At 43.2% G+C, this 14,177-nt stretch overlaps 1 protein-coding gene across 1 annotated transcript in view; it reads right to left on the reverse strand.

The window, feature by feature from the left end:
• The window catches only part of LRP2 (LDL receptor related protein 2), a 145,462-nt gene extending 134,319 nt beyond the window's left edge, over positions 1-11,143 (reverse strand). Inside the window, 2 exon segments of the mRNA XM_079974771.1 lie at positions 10,754-10,979; positions 10,982-11,143. Coding sequence (XP_079830897.1) covers positions 10,754-10,979; positions 10,982-11,125 — 370 coding nt within the window. The 5' untranslated portion in view covers positions 11,126-11,143.
• Between the last annotated feature and the right edge of the window lie 3,034 nt (positions 11,144-14,177).

Consider the following 14,177-nt stretch of genomic DNA (forward strand, 5'->3'; position numbering starts at 1 on the left):
GTTGCGGTGCTCATCTCGCTTTATTGGCCAAGGGAGCTTCCGCGTACAGCTTCCGCGTCATGTGGCCAGCATGACTAAGCCGCTTCTGGCAAACGCCGTTTACTTTCCCGCCGGAGCGGTACCTATTTATCTACTTGCACTTTGACGTGCTTTCGAACTGCTAGGTTGGTAGGAGCAGGGACCGAGCAACGGGAGCTCACCCCGTTTGCAGGGATTCGAACCGCCAACCTTCTGATCGGCAAGTCCTAGGCTCTGTGGTTTAACCCACAGCACCACCCGCGTCACTGAGCTACTTTGTTAGGCTGTACCAATTTATTCCAGATTCGATTGTGGCTTCGTGTACATAACTGGATTTTCGCTTTCTATAAAACAATGGGGTATCTCACATCCTCATGAGAGCCATGGGAGTAAAGCTCAGGTCAGGGTGCAAATGTCATAAAAAATGAGATATTTAGGTTGAAATCCTATACTACACATTCTCATCAAGGAGATAACCTATGTATTCTTCATTGCCCCCACCCCAATATTCTGTAGTTTATTAAAAATCTTCTAAGTTTACAAGAAAATTGCAAGACGTTTTGCTAAGTTTGGCAAAATATGAAAATTGTGGAGGTGATGACTATATGACAAAATCCTGTCCCTTCCCCATTCCCTACCCTGGCACATGAAGAATCTATTTATTAAATGTATAGCTGTCTTCATTTAATTCAGGGCTGTGTTGGTTTGCCAAGAAGTCTCGTATCTGGGCACTGACCCGAGAAATGCCTAATTCATTTTAACATGCATCTTTAGATCAGTATAGAAACTACTCCAACCGTCCTAAAACTTACTGTAGTTTCTTCTTAAATGCCAAGAAATAAAAGTTTCCTTTGGGTTAATCTTACATTCAGGTTGTGTCAGCTAAAGTAATGCAAATGATCCGGGGTCAAATTCTGAAAGGCTTTCCTTAGTCCACTGCATTTGGTAGAATTTTGCAGGAGTAAGCACTTTAAAAAGGAAAAAAACTTAAGGGGGGGGACCCTTGAGCTAAAGGGCAGCAGGTTTAGCTCTTCATTATCTAAAAGAAAAATAAACACGGTTGGTCTTTGATCTGCCAAAAACCTAACACTGCAAGAAGACAAAGATGAGGGGAAAGCTCAGAACAATACTACTTCAGGTCACAATGCCCAGAAGGAAAGGGAGAAAAGGCTTTACTGGTATTGCTATTTGCTGTCTCCCCTCAAATGACTGTTCTAATTTCCTGTAGAACACATGGAAAGTAAATTTGGATTAAAGTGGAATTGTGTTACTCAAATTTCTAGTTAGCTCAATATATAAAAGAAGGGAAGTCTTTCATGGACCTGGAAGTGTTAAATAGATTGCATGTCTATCTTAGCTTAAGTCTCCTTAGATGCCCAGTACCTGTTTGTCTTCAGTTTTGCAGCTTAATAATTGGCTGTAACTTTAACCACTGGCAAAGTGGAATTTACCGTAAGTCTAACCAGGTGTCATCTAGTTACTGCTTTCAACATGTAACTGAAATTGTCCTATTCTTATCCTATTCTCCACTTTAAGTGATTACTTAGCAAATTCCTGATACGCTTCCCTGCTTGGGACATAGAAAATGAGTAAATTATTAAAGAAAGATTAAGGGAAGTACAAAAACCAAGCACCATTTATTCAAAAATACATCACCGATAAAGATTCTCTAGTTAAATGATATTTAATTTGCTGTCAACCTATTAAAAGACTTGCAAACAGCTTCTTTATCTTCTTCTGGGAAAAACCCCCATAAAATTAGACAAATAGTTTATAACCTTTTGCTATACTTATTTTGAGTAAGAGTGAATCTGAACCGCTATTCTTAACACCCACCAATGTTCTAAACAATTTAAAAAGAATTAAAGAGAAATCTAAACAATACTGACTATTAATGACAGAAATATTAGCCTAGTACTCGATACTCTTGAATAAAGCAAATACAAAATTGCTATCACTACAATGAGTGCAAATTGTAAAAATTACTACATTTATTCAACACAAAATGGTAGTATTTATTAAAATTTTATGCTGCTTAATATAAAAAAATTATCTAAGACATTTACATAAAAACTGTGAAAATACAACAACATTCAATCTAATTTCCTAAAAGCTGGGAAAAAGTAAAATGATACATCACAACTAAAAGTTAGCAGGATACAAAACAATAAATTTAAACATTTAATATCCTTTATATCCTTTCCCCCTGTGAGTTAGATCCTTCATTCTTGATCAAAATCAAATCTCCATTACAGACTTTCCACAAGAGTACAGGACATAGCCCAGTGCATAGCAGTTTATTTGGCTCAAGGCTTACTAAAAGTCCTTTATAATATAATTTTTTCCTATACTAGAATGGAACAGCACAACTCCAGAGAACATAATGGGCTGGTTCAAACAGAACTGGAAACTATGGCTTCCTGCTATGTGAAAGAGTTGTAGACTCATGAATGCCCCCACACCAGAAGACGAAATTGGAAATCGACTTCCAATTTTATCAAACCCTGACCAAGCCAGTATCAAACCACTGTTTTGGATTCCAGCTTGTTCACAAACCCATAGGTTAAGCAAACTATAGTTCAACTCATTTGGATGCAAGGAAGGGCTGTGAATAGTTTACAGCTGGAAGTGGTGGCTACTCATTCAGAGATTCAGATGTTCTGTCATCTGAGTAAATACAAACCAGACAACCCTGGCTGTCTTGTTGTCTGTGGCATTGGCACTATCACAGTAAGGATTTTTAGTTACAGACTTAATTTACAAGCTGTGTGCTGCTATCCCTAGTTATTTACTGAGATAAGCATACCTGAGATAACAATAGCCCATTAACTATCTTCCACAGAATGCTATTCCAACAACCTTAGATGCCGAGGTTCTGTACACTAACATCCCCCACAAAGATGGGCTACAAACTAGGGATACTAGCCTTGATGCTGCCACAGCACATCTGGATAGCATGCTTTCCCACTGTGTCCTCACCCGCCATTATTTATGAGTAGGGTTATAGGGTTTTAAGTTAAATGCATTGCAATTGGCACCAAACATGGTTCTACCGTGCCAACAATTCATTTCCCAGTACCTCATGTTTACCGGAGATATGCTTGGCATCATCTAGATCAGCGGTTCTCAACCTGTGGGTCCACAGATGATGTTGAACTACAACTCCCATCACTCCTAGCTAGCAAGGCCACAGCTCAGGGATGATGGGAGTTGTAATCCAACAACATCTGGGGACCCACAAGTTGAGAACCGCTGATCTAGACCCATCATCTAGGTTCCACCAGAATTCAACCTATCCTCAACCTGAGCTTGGAACAATCCATTCAGCAAGTTAATTTTCCAAGCACCATGATGCAGTTATGAGGACAACCATCACCTAATACCATAAACTTACTAACCACCAGTGCTTTTCTTTTCAGGGGTACTCAAGGGCACATCTTTATGTTGTGTGGCACTTACTGTAACGACTTCATGGTGAGTACTTGCACCTATTTTTCTAGGGGGGGGCACTGCTAACCACATCAGCTTGTTTTCAACTAACTCAAATGTGCATCACACAATCCATCAATTACAGTCATGCTCTACAACACAACTACATTTGTTACAGCTCATCAGACAAGAGCTAGTGCTAGAACAACAACAGGGCGTCTTAAAACTGCAGTAGTCACCCAATTAAGTTAAGAATCAGATTGAGAAGCTCACACTGGTGCTCAAGAGAAAACTGTTATGACAGGTCCAGAAGAGAAATTGACAAAACATTTCTTGTCAATCACAGGCCCCAGCCAAAATGTAACTACAACCCATTCAGAGTGATACTTCACCTTCAAATGCCTTGGGGAGGAGACCAGCTCTTATTTACAGACTGGCCCCTATTCTAAAATGGCTACTCACCTGCAACTATTTAACAAAGATGCAAACCCAGGAACTAAGCTCTGGAACGAACTCAGAGGCAGACTCTGTTCCCATATTTATTCAGGTAACGCTATGACAATACATGGCAACATCTGCCATACTATCACGAGGTTCATTCACCTGCTCAACACCCAATGTGTTCACATATGCAATTGCCTGCCATGATGCCTACATAAATAAAACAAGCCAATGTTTCAACACAAGCTAATAAATGGGCACAATTCTGACAATCAGGAATGACTTCATTAAGAGCTTCCATCTTCCAGAAGGAGAATATTCCAGTCTCCCCAGAAAGGGCACTCTGCTGCTGACTTGAAAGTCAACATGGTTCAACAAGACGACTTTAAAGAGAGGCTCACATTCAAAACTGCTGAACGAGAATTTGTCAGGAAGTTCTAGCCTAGATGGATCATTCAAAATTATAGTTCACAACAGCTGTTGAATTAGGATAGCATAGCTAAATGTTTAACATTGCTGTTGGGAATGCCATTGTGATTGGGTCAGTCTGTTTTTTTATCTTGTATACCAGAAGCTGGCAGGTAGTGTACTGAGATCTCTTGATAGCTTTCTGGGTAGATAATGTACAAATTACCGATTTCCAATTATTTAACATGAACAACACAAAAGCTTTCCTGATTTGAGGAAGGGGGCGAGGAGTGGATTTTTCTGTGAGCCTTATAGGGTGGTACTCAATTATCTGTTATGAGTAGGCGCACTGAAATGAATGGATTTGTGTTAGCCATGTTCATTCATTTCAATGGGTCTACTCTGAGTGTAACTGTTGCATGGGGTGGAGGGGAGGAGATGAGAAGATTCAGTAGCAAGGGAAGGACAAAGGTTCCACACACACACCAGTCCCTTACCTCCCTGGCACCTTCACTGAAGCGGACTCAGGGCTGGCAGCCTTGAATCTGAGATTTTTGTACTGTACTTACATTACTGTACTGTATTTACATTTTGTACTGTACTCTCTGGAAGAAGGTCCAGAGAGAGGAAAGGTAAAAGGCACCCTGTTCTTTTTCTCCCTTCTAAAACATCCCTGCATAGTACAAAGAGATTGGTTCTAAAGAACATACTTTCCCCACCACAACCAATGCTTCCCCAAGACAATTTGTTAGGAGCCAGGCTAATTTCCTCTTCTTTTAATACTACTGTACTACTTTCTCTCTCAATTGCCACCACAACATTCTGAGCATCCTGCAAACTCACAGGTCACAGGAACCTCTTAGAAAGTTTAACATTTTGTTTTCCTTTTAATTCACAAACTTACTTCTATATACATATGTATCCTCCCTACTATTATATATTTTTTTGAATTTTTTATTGATATTCCACTTGCAAAATATACAAACTTAAACTGCATAACAGCATGCAACCTACATGAGTGTAGGCAACATAAACAAAAGAAAAAATGAAATAAAAGTCTTAAGTTTTATAAACTGGATCGAGAGAGAAAAGAGATGGAACAGTTACAATAACAGTTTATTTTAGTTACACATATCATTTAGACTGGCAAACACAGGTAAGTAACATTGTAAGCATGTCAGTGATTTGGTTTGACATATTTTTGTTTTCGTATTTGAATAACTGGCCAGAAACAATCAAATTAGCAAGAAGGAGGGGGGGATAAAGTAAAGTATATACACCACACTACATTCATTGTAAAAAAAATTACAGGTCCTGCTCTGCCATATGTGTAATTCAGCTGAACGTTTTCCTGCTTGGCGTTATACAGAATGGTGTAATATCCAATACTTGGCATCTACACGACAAAAGCTTACATATGGTTATATTGCTGAGAGTCGAATTCTGCTCTCAACCATGAATAAGAGACAACTTATGAACTAGCTCTTCTGGATAGAATCCAGAAGGGATTTGCATTTAATTAGGAATTCCAGATTCTCGCCATGGTTCCCACTTCTGAAAATGGAGCATTTTTCAGAGCATGTCATACTAAACTCATGTCTGGTTTAAAAAAATGCCTTTAAGGAGGTCGGAGGTCAGATTCCAGGCGATGTCCACGGGGTCTCAGACAATAGGTTCCCATATGACGGACTCTGCATATGTGGGCCAGCCACAGGTGGAAGACAGCATGCATTACTTGTTAATCTGTCTTTTTTATAGGGATTAAAGAGACCGATTTCGGAAACCTTTGCTAATTAGGCTTACTAAGGCAGAAATGGTTCTCTTTATTTTGAGCGACGCCAACAGATTTGTGACACATAAAAGTGGCGCTTTGAAAGAATCATAGAATCGTAGAGATGGACGGGACCATGAGGTTCACCTAGTCTAACCCCTTGAATGCAGGAATCTTTCACCCAACACAGGGCTCAAATCCATGACCCTGAGATTAAGAGTCTCAGGCTCTACTGACTGAGGTATCCCGTGATCACACAGAGTGAGAGAGAATATTGCAATAAGTTGCACTGGAGATTCAAAGGTCTAACAGAAGTTAAGCTAGGTACAGTATAAGCTAGCAGGTGACACTTATGAACTCTGACTCCCTTGCTTTACATAATTGATTGTGCGCGGTATGTTATGGTTCACAGTTTGGCAATTTGTAATGTTATAGGTAAAGGTAAAGGAACCCCTGACCATTAGGTCCAGTTGTGGCCGACTCTGGGGCTGCGGCGCTCATCTCGCTCTATAGGCCGAGGGAGTTGGCGTTTGTCCGCAGACAGCTTCTAGGTCATGTGGCCAGCATGACTAAGCAGCTTCTGGCGAACCAGACCAGCACACGGAAACACCATTTACCTTCCCGCCGGAGCGGTACCTATTTATCTACTTGCACTTTGACGTGCTTTCAAACCGCTAGGTTGGCAGGAGCTGGGACCATGCAACGGGAGCTCACCCTGTTGCAGGGATTCGAACCGCCAACCTTCTGATCGGCAAGTCCTAGGCTCTGTGGTTTAACCCACAGTGCCACCTGCGTCCCATTTGTAATGTTATAGCCTTTAGTTAATAATAAATAATAGTAATAGTAATAACAGCAACAACAACAATTTTATTATTTATGCCGCGCTCATCTGCATCTGTCTGGGTTTCCCCAGCCACTCTGGGCAGCTTACAACACATATAAAACCACAGAAAAACATCAAACATTAAAAACTTCCCTATACAGGGCTGCCTTCAGATGTATTCCAGAAGTCGTGCAGTTGTTTATCTCTACAACATCTGACAGGAGGGCATTCCGCAGGGTGGGTGCCACTGCCAAAAAGGCCCTCTCTGATTGGTTCCCTGTAACTTCACTTTTCACAGTGAGGGAACCGCCAGAAGACCCTCTTAAACTCATTGGTATATACTTGTGTAATTAATAAAATTGTGGTAGACTGCACAAAAAAGTCCCATTCCTTTTTCTCTTTTGCCACTTTTAATTTTTGTGTTACTTTTTCCAGCAGTGCTGCCTGCCATACAACATTATACTACTGCTCTGTGTTCTAAAGATTTCCAGGATCTGCCTATGCTTCCTTATTTGTGATTTGCTCCATGTCCTGACCATATAAATTGAGTAACGCCAAGCCAAGGGCCATAGGAATTATCTGTGCCATAATCAGTGATCTCTCTCCAAATATATGCTTCCAAAGTTTTTCTACTCTCTGGCACACTCCTGCCACAGGGCACTCCCATCCAAAGTAAAAAATGTTGGTACATAGCTATACTAGGGCATCCTGCACATGGAACAGCTATTTGGTTTTATATAGGATAGACGCCCAGGAGTTAAATACCATCCCGTGTACAATCTTGAAAGTTCTTTCCCTGGTTGTTGCTGAAAGGACTTTGGGCCATAGTTTATTCTGTTCCTCTTCTTCTATGCCATTTCAGTTTGAATTCCCACCAACTTTTCAAAGTTTGTTGAGGACGGAATTGTGATTCTATAATTTATCTACATATAAATGAGATCAGACCCTTTATCATTGTGTTTTCTCCCATGACTATTTTCTCATATGCCGTTAATTGTCTCATAACTTTTTCTTAAAAAAAATCTGTACATTTGTTAAGGAGGATCTTAATTGGTGCCCCAATAGCCATGAAATTTGAACATTCTCCAGTTGAGTTTATAACTCAAGTTACTGTCAGCGGCTGTCCTCCTTTGTAATATGCTTTTTTAAAAAATACAACTGTTTTTCTTTCCCCACAGCCACGTTGTAAGATCTATACTTATTTTCAAAAAACAGGTGGCAATGAAGTGAAATTAAAGGAGAAAGACGCAACGCTAAGACCTTTGCCCATTATATTCAAATTATAAATGTTGTATGCCAGTGGTTTTCAACCAGTGTGCTGTGACACCCTGGGGTGCCTTGAATGATGGTCGGGGTGCTGCGAGCAACACTGGCCTCTGTCCCTCTTTCTTTCCTTCCTTCCCTCCCTCCTCTGACACCCTCTCATGTCTCTGCCTCCCAAAGGCTTGCACAGCTATTTCTTGCAGCAGCCCTGGCTACAAGCTCCCCAGGCAAATGGTGCCTCTGGGGCTGGCCAGGGAGTGCTGGTTGCCAGGAGCTGAGGCAGCCTCAGAGTAAGCAAGCAAGCAGGCGAGGGAACCCAGCCAGCCAGTCCACCAGCCCTTGCCGTTGGGAATGGACAGACAAGTCCCAGGCCTCTGTGGGGCACTGTGAGGAGGCACCTCTCTTTGGCACAGGGGTGGGGGCAGCTCAGAGACCAGAGGTGGCATCTGTGGCTGCCCAGAGGGCTCCCAGGGAGAGGTGAGAGGAGAGGAGACTGAGGGAACACTCCCACAAGGGAAGATGTTTCTAAAAAGGGTGAGAGGCTGCCAGCTGTGCAGGCAAGGGGTGACAAAACTGATCCCCCTAGGGGTACCGCAGAAATAATGTACAGTTGATCAAGGGAGCCATGGACTCAAAAAGGTTGAAAACCTCTGTTGTAAGCATTTCATGTTCATGTAAACATGAACAGATCCATAAACCAATGTTTCCTATGTTCCTAGCTTACTCAGCAAACTTTGTGGTCGAGCAAGAATTTGAACCCAGGCCTCTGAAGGAGCATCTCTACCCGCACTCCAGCCCGGACACTAAAGTCCAGCTCCGAGGGCTTTCTGGTGGTTCCCTCACTGCAAGCAGTGAGGTTACAGGGAACCAGGCAGAGGGCCTTCTCGGTAGTGGTACCCGCCCTGTGGAACGCCCTCCCATCAGATGTCAAGTAAATAAACAAATATCTGACTTTTAGACGACATGTGAATGCAGCCCTGTTTAGGGAATTTTTTAATGTTTGATATTTTATCGTGTTTTTGATATTCTGTTGGGAGCCACCCAGAGTGGCTGAAGAATCCCAACCAGATGGGTAGGGTATAAATAATAAATTACATTATTATTAATCATCATCATCATCATCATCAGTCTAAATCCAGCACTCTAACCACTACACCATACTGGTGATAAATATCACAGACTTACTACCCCCCGCCAATCACACATGCGCATACCAAGAATGTTGCATTTGGTACAATATATTAACATGACTTAAACCTACAAAATGTGTCTCTGGGCCCTGATGTGATGCTCAGAGCCCAGAATTTCCCACACAAGTAAGGTTTGGGAATGAAAATGCCCTCTCAGCAGTGTTAGGGGGAGAGGGGAGGGGGGCCTGAAAATTCAAAGACATGCCAGCCCTTCCTTGGCTCCAGACATTAATGAAAATAATAACTGCAAGGGAATTAGCTTCCTGCCCATGTTGACCTTCTCAGTGGGACCTTTTGCAGGTATCTGCCTCCCCCCCTCGGAAAGAGGGTGCTGTTAGCAGCAGTTGCTGTATAATCACTTACTTGATTCCTTCTAAGGAGCTTAGGCTAAGAGTTGAGCAAAGAAAGCAGATTAACAGTTTGAATGCACCCACACAACCAACACACACACACACACACACACTGGTGGCTGGAGGGGGCGCTCCCCAGGCCTACAGATGTGCCCCAAGAAATCTAGTCCTAATCCTGCTTCAACAATGGGGTTTTCATTAATTGTAGGGTAATTACGCTTTGCTTGTGCGGGAGGCCAGAGAGGGAGAGGGGCAGGGAGGAAGGGGCTGCCATTACAAGGTGGGAATGAGGCTGTGGGAGATAGAGCTCCTCCATCCTCAACAGTCAGATTAGTACCAGGGGATGAAGAGGAAGGAGGAGGTGGTGGTGATGCGGCCAAAGGCTCTGCCAGTCACATGCTTCCCGGCGTTGCCTAGCAACAGCAAAGCTCAGAGAAAAAGTTCTCTCCTCCAACTTCAAATCTGCCAGGGAGAGCCTGACCGATGGGAAGGGGGCTTATTATTCTGCTTTGGACAAAAACAACCACCGTTCTTTGCTTTGCAAAAAGGAAACACACAGACACAACCCCTCCAGCCTACAAATTTGCACAAATTTCCCTCCAATAAATACATACATACATATATATATATATGTATATATTCAACAGTTACAAAACTGTTGAGAGGATGAACTCGCGAACAGAAACGCGGGCCGGCTGAGCGCGCGCGGGGCAGGGGGCGGGTCCGGGTGCGAATTCGGCGCGCCTTTGAGCGAGCGCGTTTGTCAGGAAAATCCATCCTCGGCGATGGAAGAAGCTGGAGCCCGCTTCTTTGTCGCTTGTCAAGCGCGTCCACTGTTGGGAGGGAGAAAGTTATTCTCCGTAGAGGACCCGCTAGGTGGAAAAAACTAAAGGAGAGCAAGCCCCCTCCCCCCCCCATTACCACCCTCAGTCCTCTCTTTCTCCCCTCCACCATAAAGACAGGGAGAGAACTTGCCTGCCCCCTCCCTTAAAAAAAAACAACACTTAAAAGTTGTGGGGTTCCCCCTGGAGCTGCAAAGGCGCGGGGGGGGGGGGCTTACCTTGGCAGGCAGCTTGCAAGATGCATGCAGCGAGCAAGGCGAACACTTGGCAGGCAGCGGCTGCTCCGCCGTCCAGGCGCCGTCGAGGTCCCATCTGCGCGGGGATGCTTGCAGGGAGCCCTCGCAGCCACTCAGCTGGCCGGGCTTGGCGAGGAAGGCGCGCTTCTGCAAGCACCTCTCGGGCTGCCCTCCCTCTGTCTGTCTGCCTCTCTCTCTCTCTCTCTCTCTCCCCGCCCGCCCTGTCTTTCCCGATCCCGCTAGTTGCAGAAGAAAGGCGCGCTCGTCAGCTGAGGCATCGCTTGGCCTCGACGCTCCCACCCTCTCCAGACATTGCATAAAGCTCTTTATACCCGCCGGCCCCGGAACTAGCATGAGGCATTTGCTCCAGGCCCGGGAAGCCCGGGCAGCGCTTGCCCCTCCCTTCAGTTGCACTTTGCAACCGGGGCGTGCGGAGATGCAACTTTGCAAGCGAGGGTCCCTGGCCTTTGCAGCAGGAGCGGTCTGGGGCAAGGATCACGACCCAGCAATATTGAGCAAGTTTCAAGTGGGACTTTTTCGCGAGGAGCTGCTCCCCTCAAAGAAAGCTTGTCAAGGGTGGGGGTGAAGGCAAGATTTGGGGGGGTCGTTTAAAATGGGAGAGTTTTCATTTCATTCCAGTCATCATCATAATTCCTTATACAACAGCTGCAATATTCTATTCGTGTTGACACATTAAATGATTTATAAAACTACAGGTGACTATACCAGTAAGGTTTTGGAGCACAGAAATAAAGAAAACCATCAATTCTCACATAATTCCAAATTATAGAATTGGGTATTTGAATGATTGATTGTATTATAATTTGGTATTGTTATAATGAGGCTATTATTGGATTATAATTGAAAATTAATTTTAAAAATTATAAAAAGAAATTGGAGAGATTTCTTTTAAAAGTATGAAATGCTTTATAAATGGTTCCCAAGTGGCAGCTAAGCAGCTAGCCGGCCATAGAGGGGTGCTTAAAACATGTGTGCTACAGCCCCAACACGAATGCCCCATACAAAGTACTGTTATGTTAATGTTATTGTTTCAGTGGACCTTCATCTATGGGTTCAGTGACATGTTTTCCCAACGTACATTGTCTTCACATGACTATATTTGCTTCGGTTATGCCCACCTGCACATTTTCAAACCAGCTGTATTATTCCCAAATCTGTCCTGGAGTGACCTGTGTCATTTCTCTCTCTCCCCCCCCCTCCCCAGTCCCCATTTTCCACCTCTCTCCCCCTGCACACACACACACACACACACACACCCCAACATGATGAATAGGGAATAACTAAATAGCCCTAGAGCTATGGAAGAAAGGGTAGCTGAAGCAAAGAAGTTTTGAGAAACCTAAAATGCATGTGCATCCTTTCACAGTCAAGTACGGAGAATGCTGGTTCTTGTGAATTCAGAAAGTACATCTTCATTAACAGATAGGATTACGTACTCCGATGTTATTCTTGATTTAAGGAAAGAGCTCTCCAGGACTGTAGTAGTTATAAGTTATTGTTGTGAAAGATTGTTGCAACAATTGGTGTCACTGACCATGGGCGTAGCCAGGATTTTTGTTAGGGGGAGCAGGCTTTTGGGGGGGGGCAGAACCTCAGATTTCTATTGATGGGGGCAGCTGTCCCCCCCCCCCCTTGGCTGTGCTCATGTCACTGACAGTTTTTCATTAGTGATCCTCAGGTGTTTGCAAAAATTTCAGGGATTACTGTGGAGGGTGGGGATGCAGCTTAGTGGTAGAACAGTGCTTTGTTTGCAGACGGTTCAAGGTTCAATCCCTGGCACTTCCAGAGAGACCTCTGTGAGACACTTTGAGGCTTAGCTGATATACATCAACCCAGAGGGTAGGATTCTAAACTCTCAGTTGTGGATTGTGGCCCATACTTAATATATAGCACATCAAAAGTATGAATGCACCCTGGTAACTACTACTAAATCAGATTAGTTTACTATGAAAATAAAACAAATGTATGTAGTTACTACAGTTATTAAAAATGAATCTCTGTTTCAGTGGATATTTGGTTGTGTCCCCATCTGTCTGTCCGTCCGTCCCCCGTCCCCGTCCCCCCGCAGCCATCAGTTGTTAAAATCTTAATGATTTATGCAGATCTTCAGAACATAATGGAAGTGGTCTTACTGAACTCTTATTGCTGACTGTTTTTTTCTATTGTAATGTGTTGTCGTGATTTTAGAATTGTAATGTCAATGGTGCTTGTGTGTTGTAATTTATGGAGCTTGTTAGCCACCCTGGGCTCTCTTGTGAGGAAGGGTGGGATACAACACAGTCTGCATCACCCACAGAGTATCAAACACAATGGGAAACATTTTTTCCGAGTCTCAGGTGTTTCCTGTTAATACAAGGTGTGGGGCGGCTGTCAAAACTAGAAACTAATTTCCAGCCCAGAAACCCTTTCCTCTGGAGTTTGTTACTCATTAAATTACTCCAAGATCACACCCAAATTAAGTAGATCGTAGACTGCAGCTAGCATGAGCAAGTGGATGAGATCTATATTATGGCTGTCAACCTAGTTCATGCCTGCAGGCACCTTGAGTTCTTCTCTGTATGATTACTACACGCTTGTTGATTGGCAGCTGTATCCTATGTGCAGCATTATGAAAGTTCTGTACAACTCTGCTGTGTTTTTTCCGTCCTCCCTGCCCCATCTCTTCCTATCCCACTAGTTGCAGAAGAAAGGCATGCTCATCAGCTAAGGCTTCAAGTTTTTTATATATTCCCACCCTCCAGACATTGCATAAAGCTCTTTATACCTGCTGGCCCCAGGCACAAGCATGACACATGTTGCTCTTCTTTGGTGACCCATCATACATGCAATGTCACAGCCATCCGGTTACATCTAACCTTAGCTGAATTTAGTTCTTAAACATTCTCCCGTGGTTAAGATCACAGAAGGGAAGGGCGTCTGTTGCCAAGACCTGTTTTTTGTTGTCTGATGTAGAGAGGTATATATCCTTTAGAACATCCAAATTTCTTACCAAGGCTTTAAAAATTCATGTAATAAAACTGAAAGGGGATATGGGAAATGATTTATTCTGTAAAGGCTGGGGAGTAGAAATGCAAACCACTATTATTAGCAGTATTCTTGTTATTCTTATTTTTATGTGCGTAATGGCTGCTCACTAAACACAATAAATCAAACTGAACTGAATTTAGTTCCGGTTGAAATCAGTAGGACTTGACCTAGTTGTTACTAACTTCATTCAGCTAACCTAGTCTGGTTCCAGCCTATCAAGTGATTAACACGCATGTGTGAACCTGCCCATATTCAGCGAAGCACAAGACAGTTACCGTAATTATTTCTCTTCCTTTTTTACACGCACATCTAAATACAGAAGCCTTGGATGGTAAATATTATTTAAATATTCTAAATT

This window comes from Podarcis cretensis, assembly GCF_951804945.1.
Source record: "Podarcis cretensis genome assembly, chromosome: 1".
Classification (NCBI taxonomy): Eukaryota; Metazoa; Chordata; class Lepidosauria; order Squamata; family Lacertidae; genus Podarcis; species Podarcis cretensis.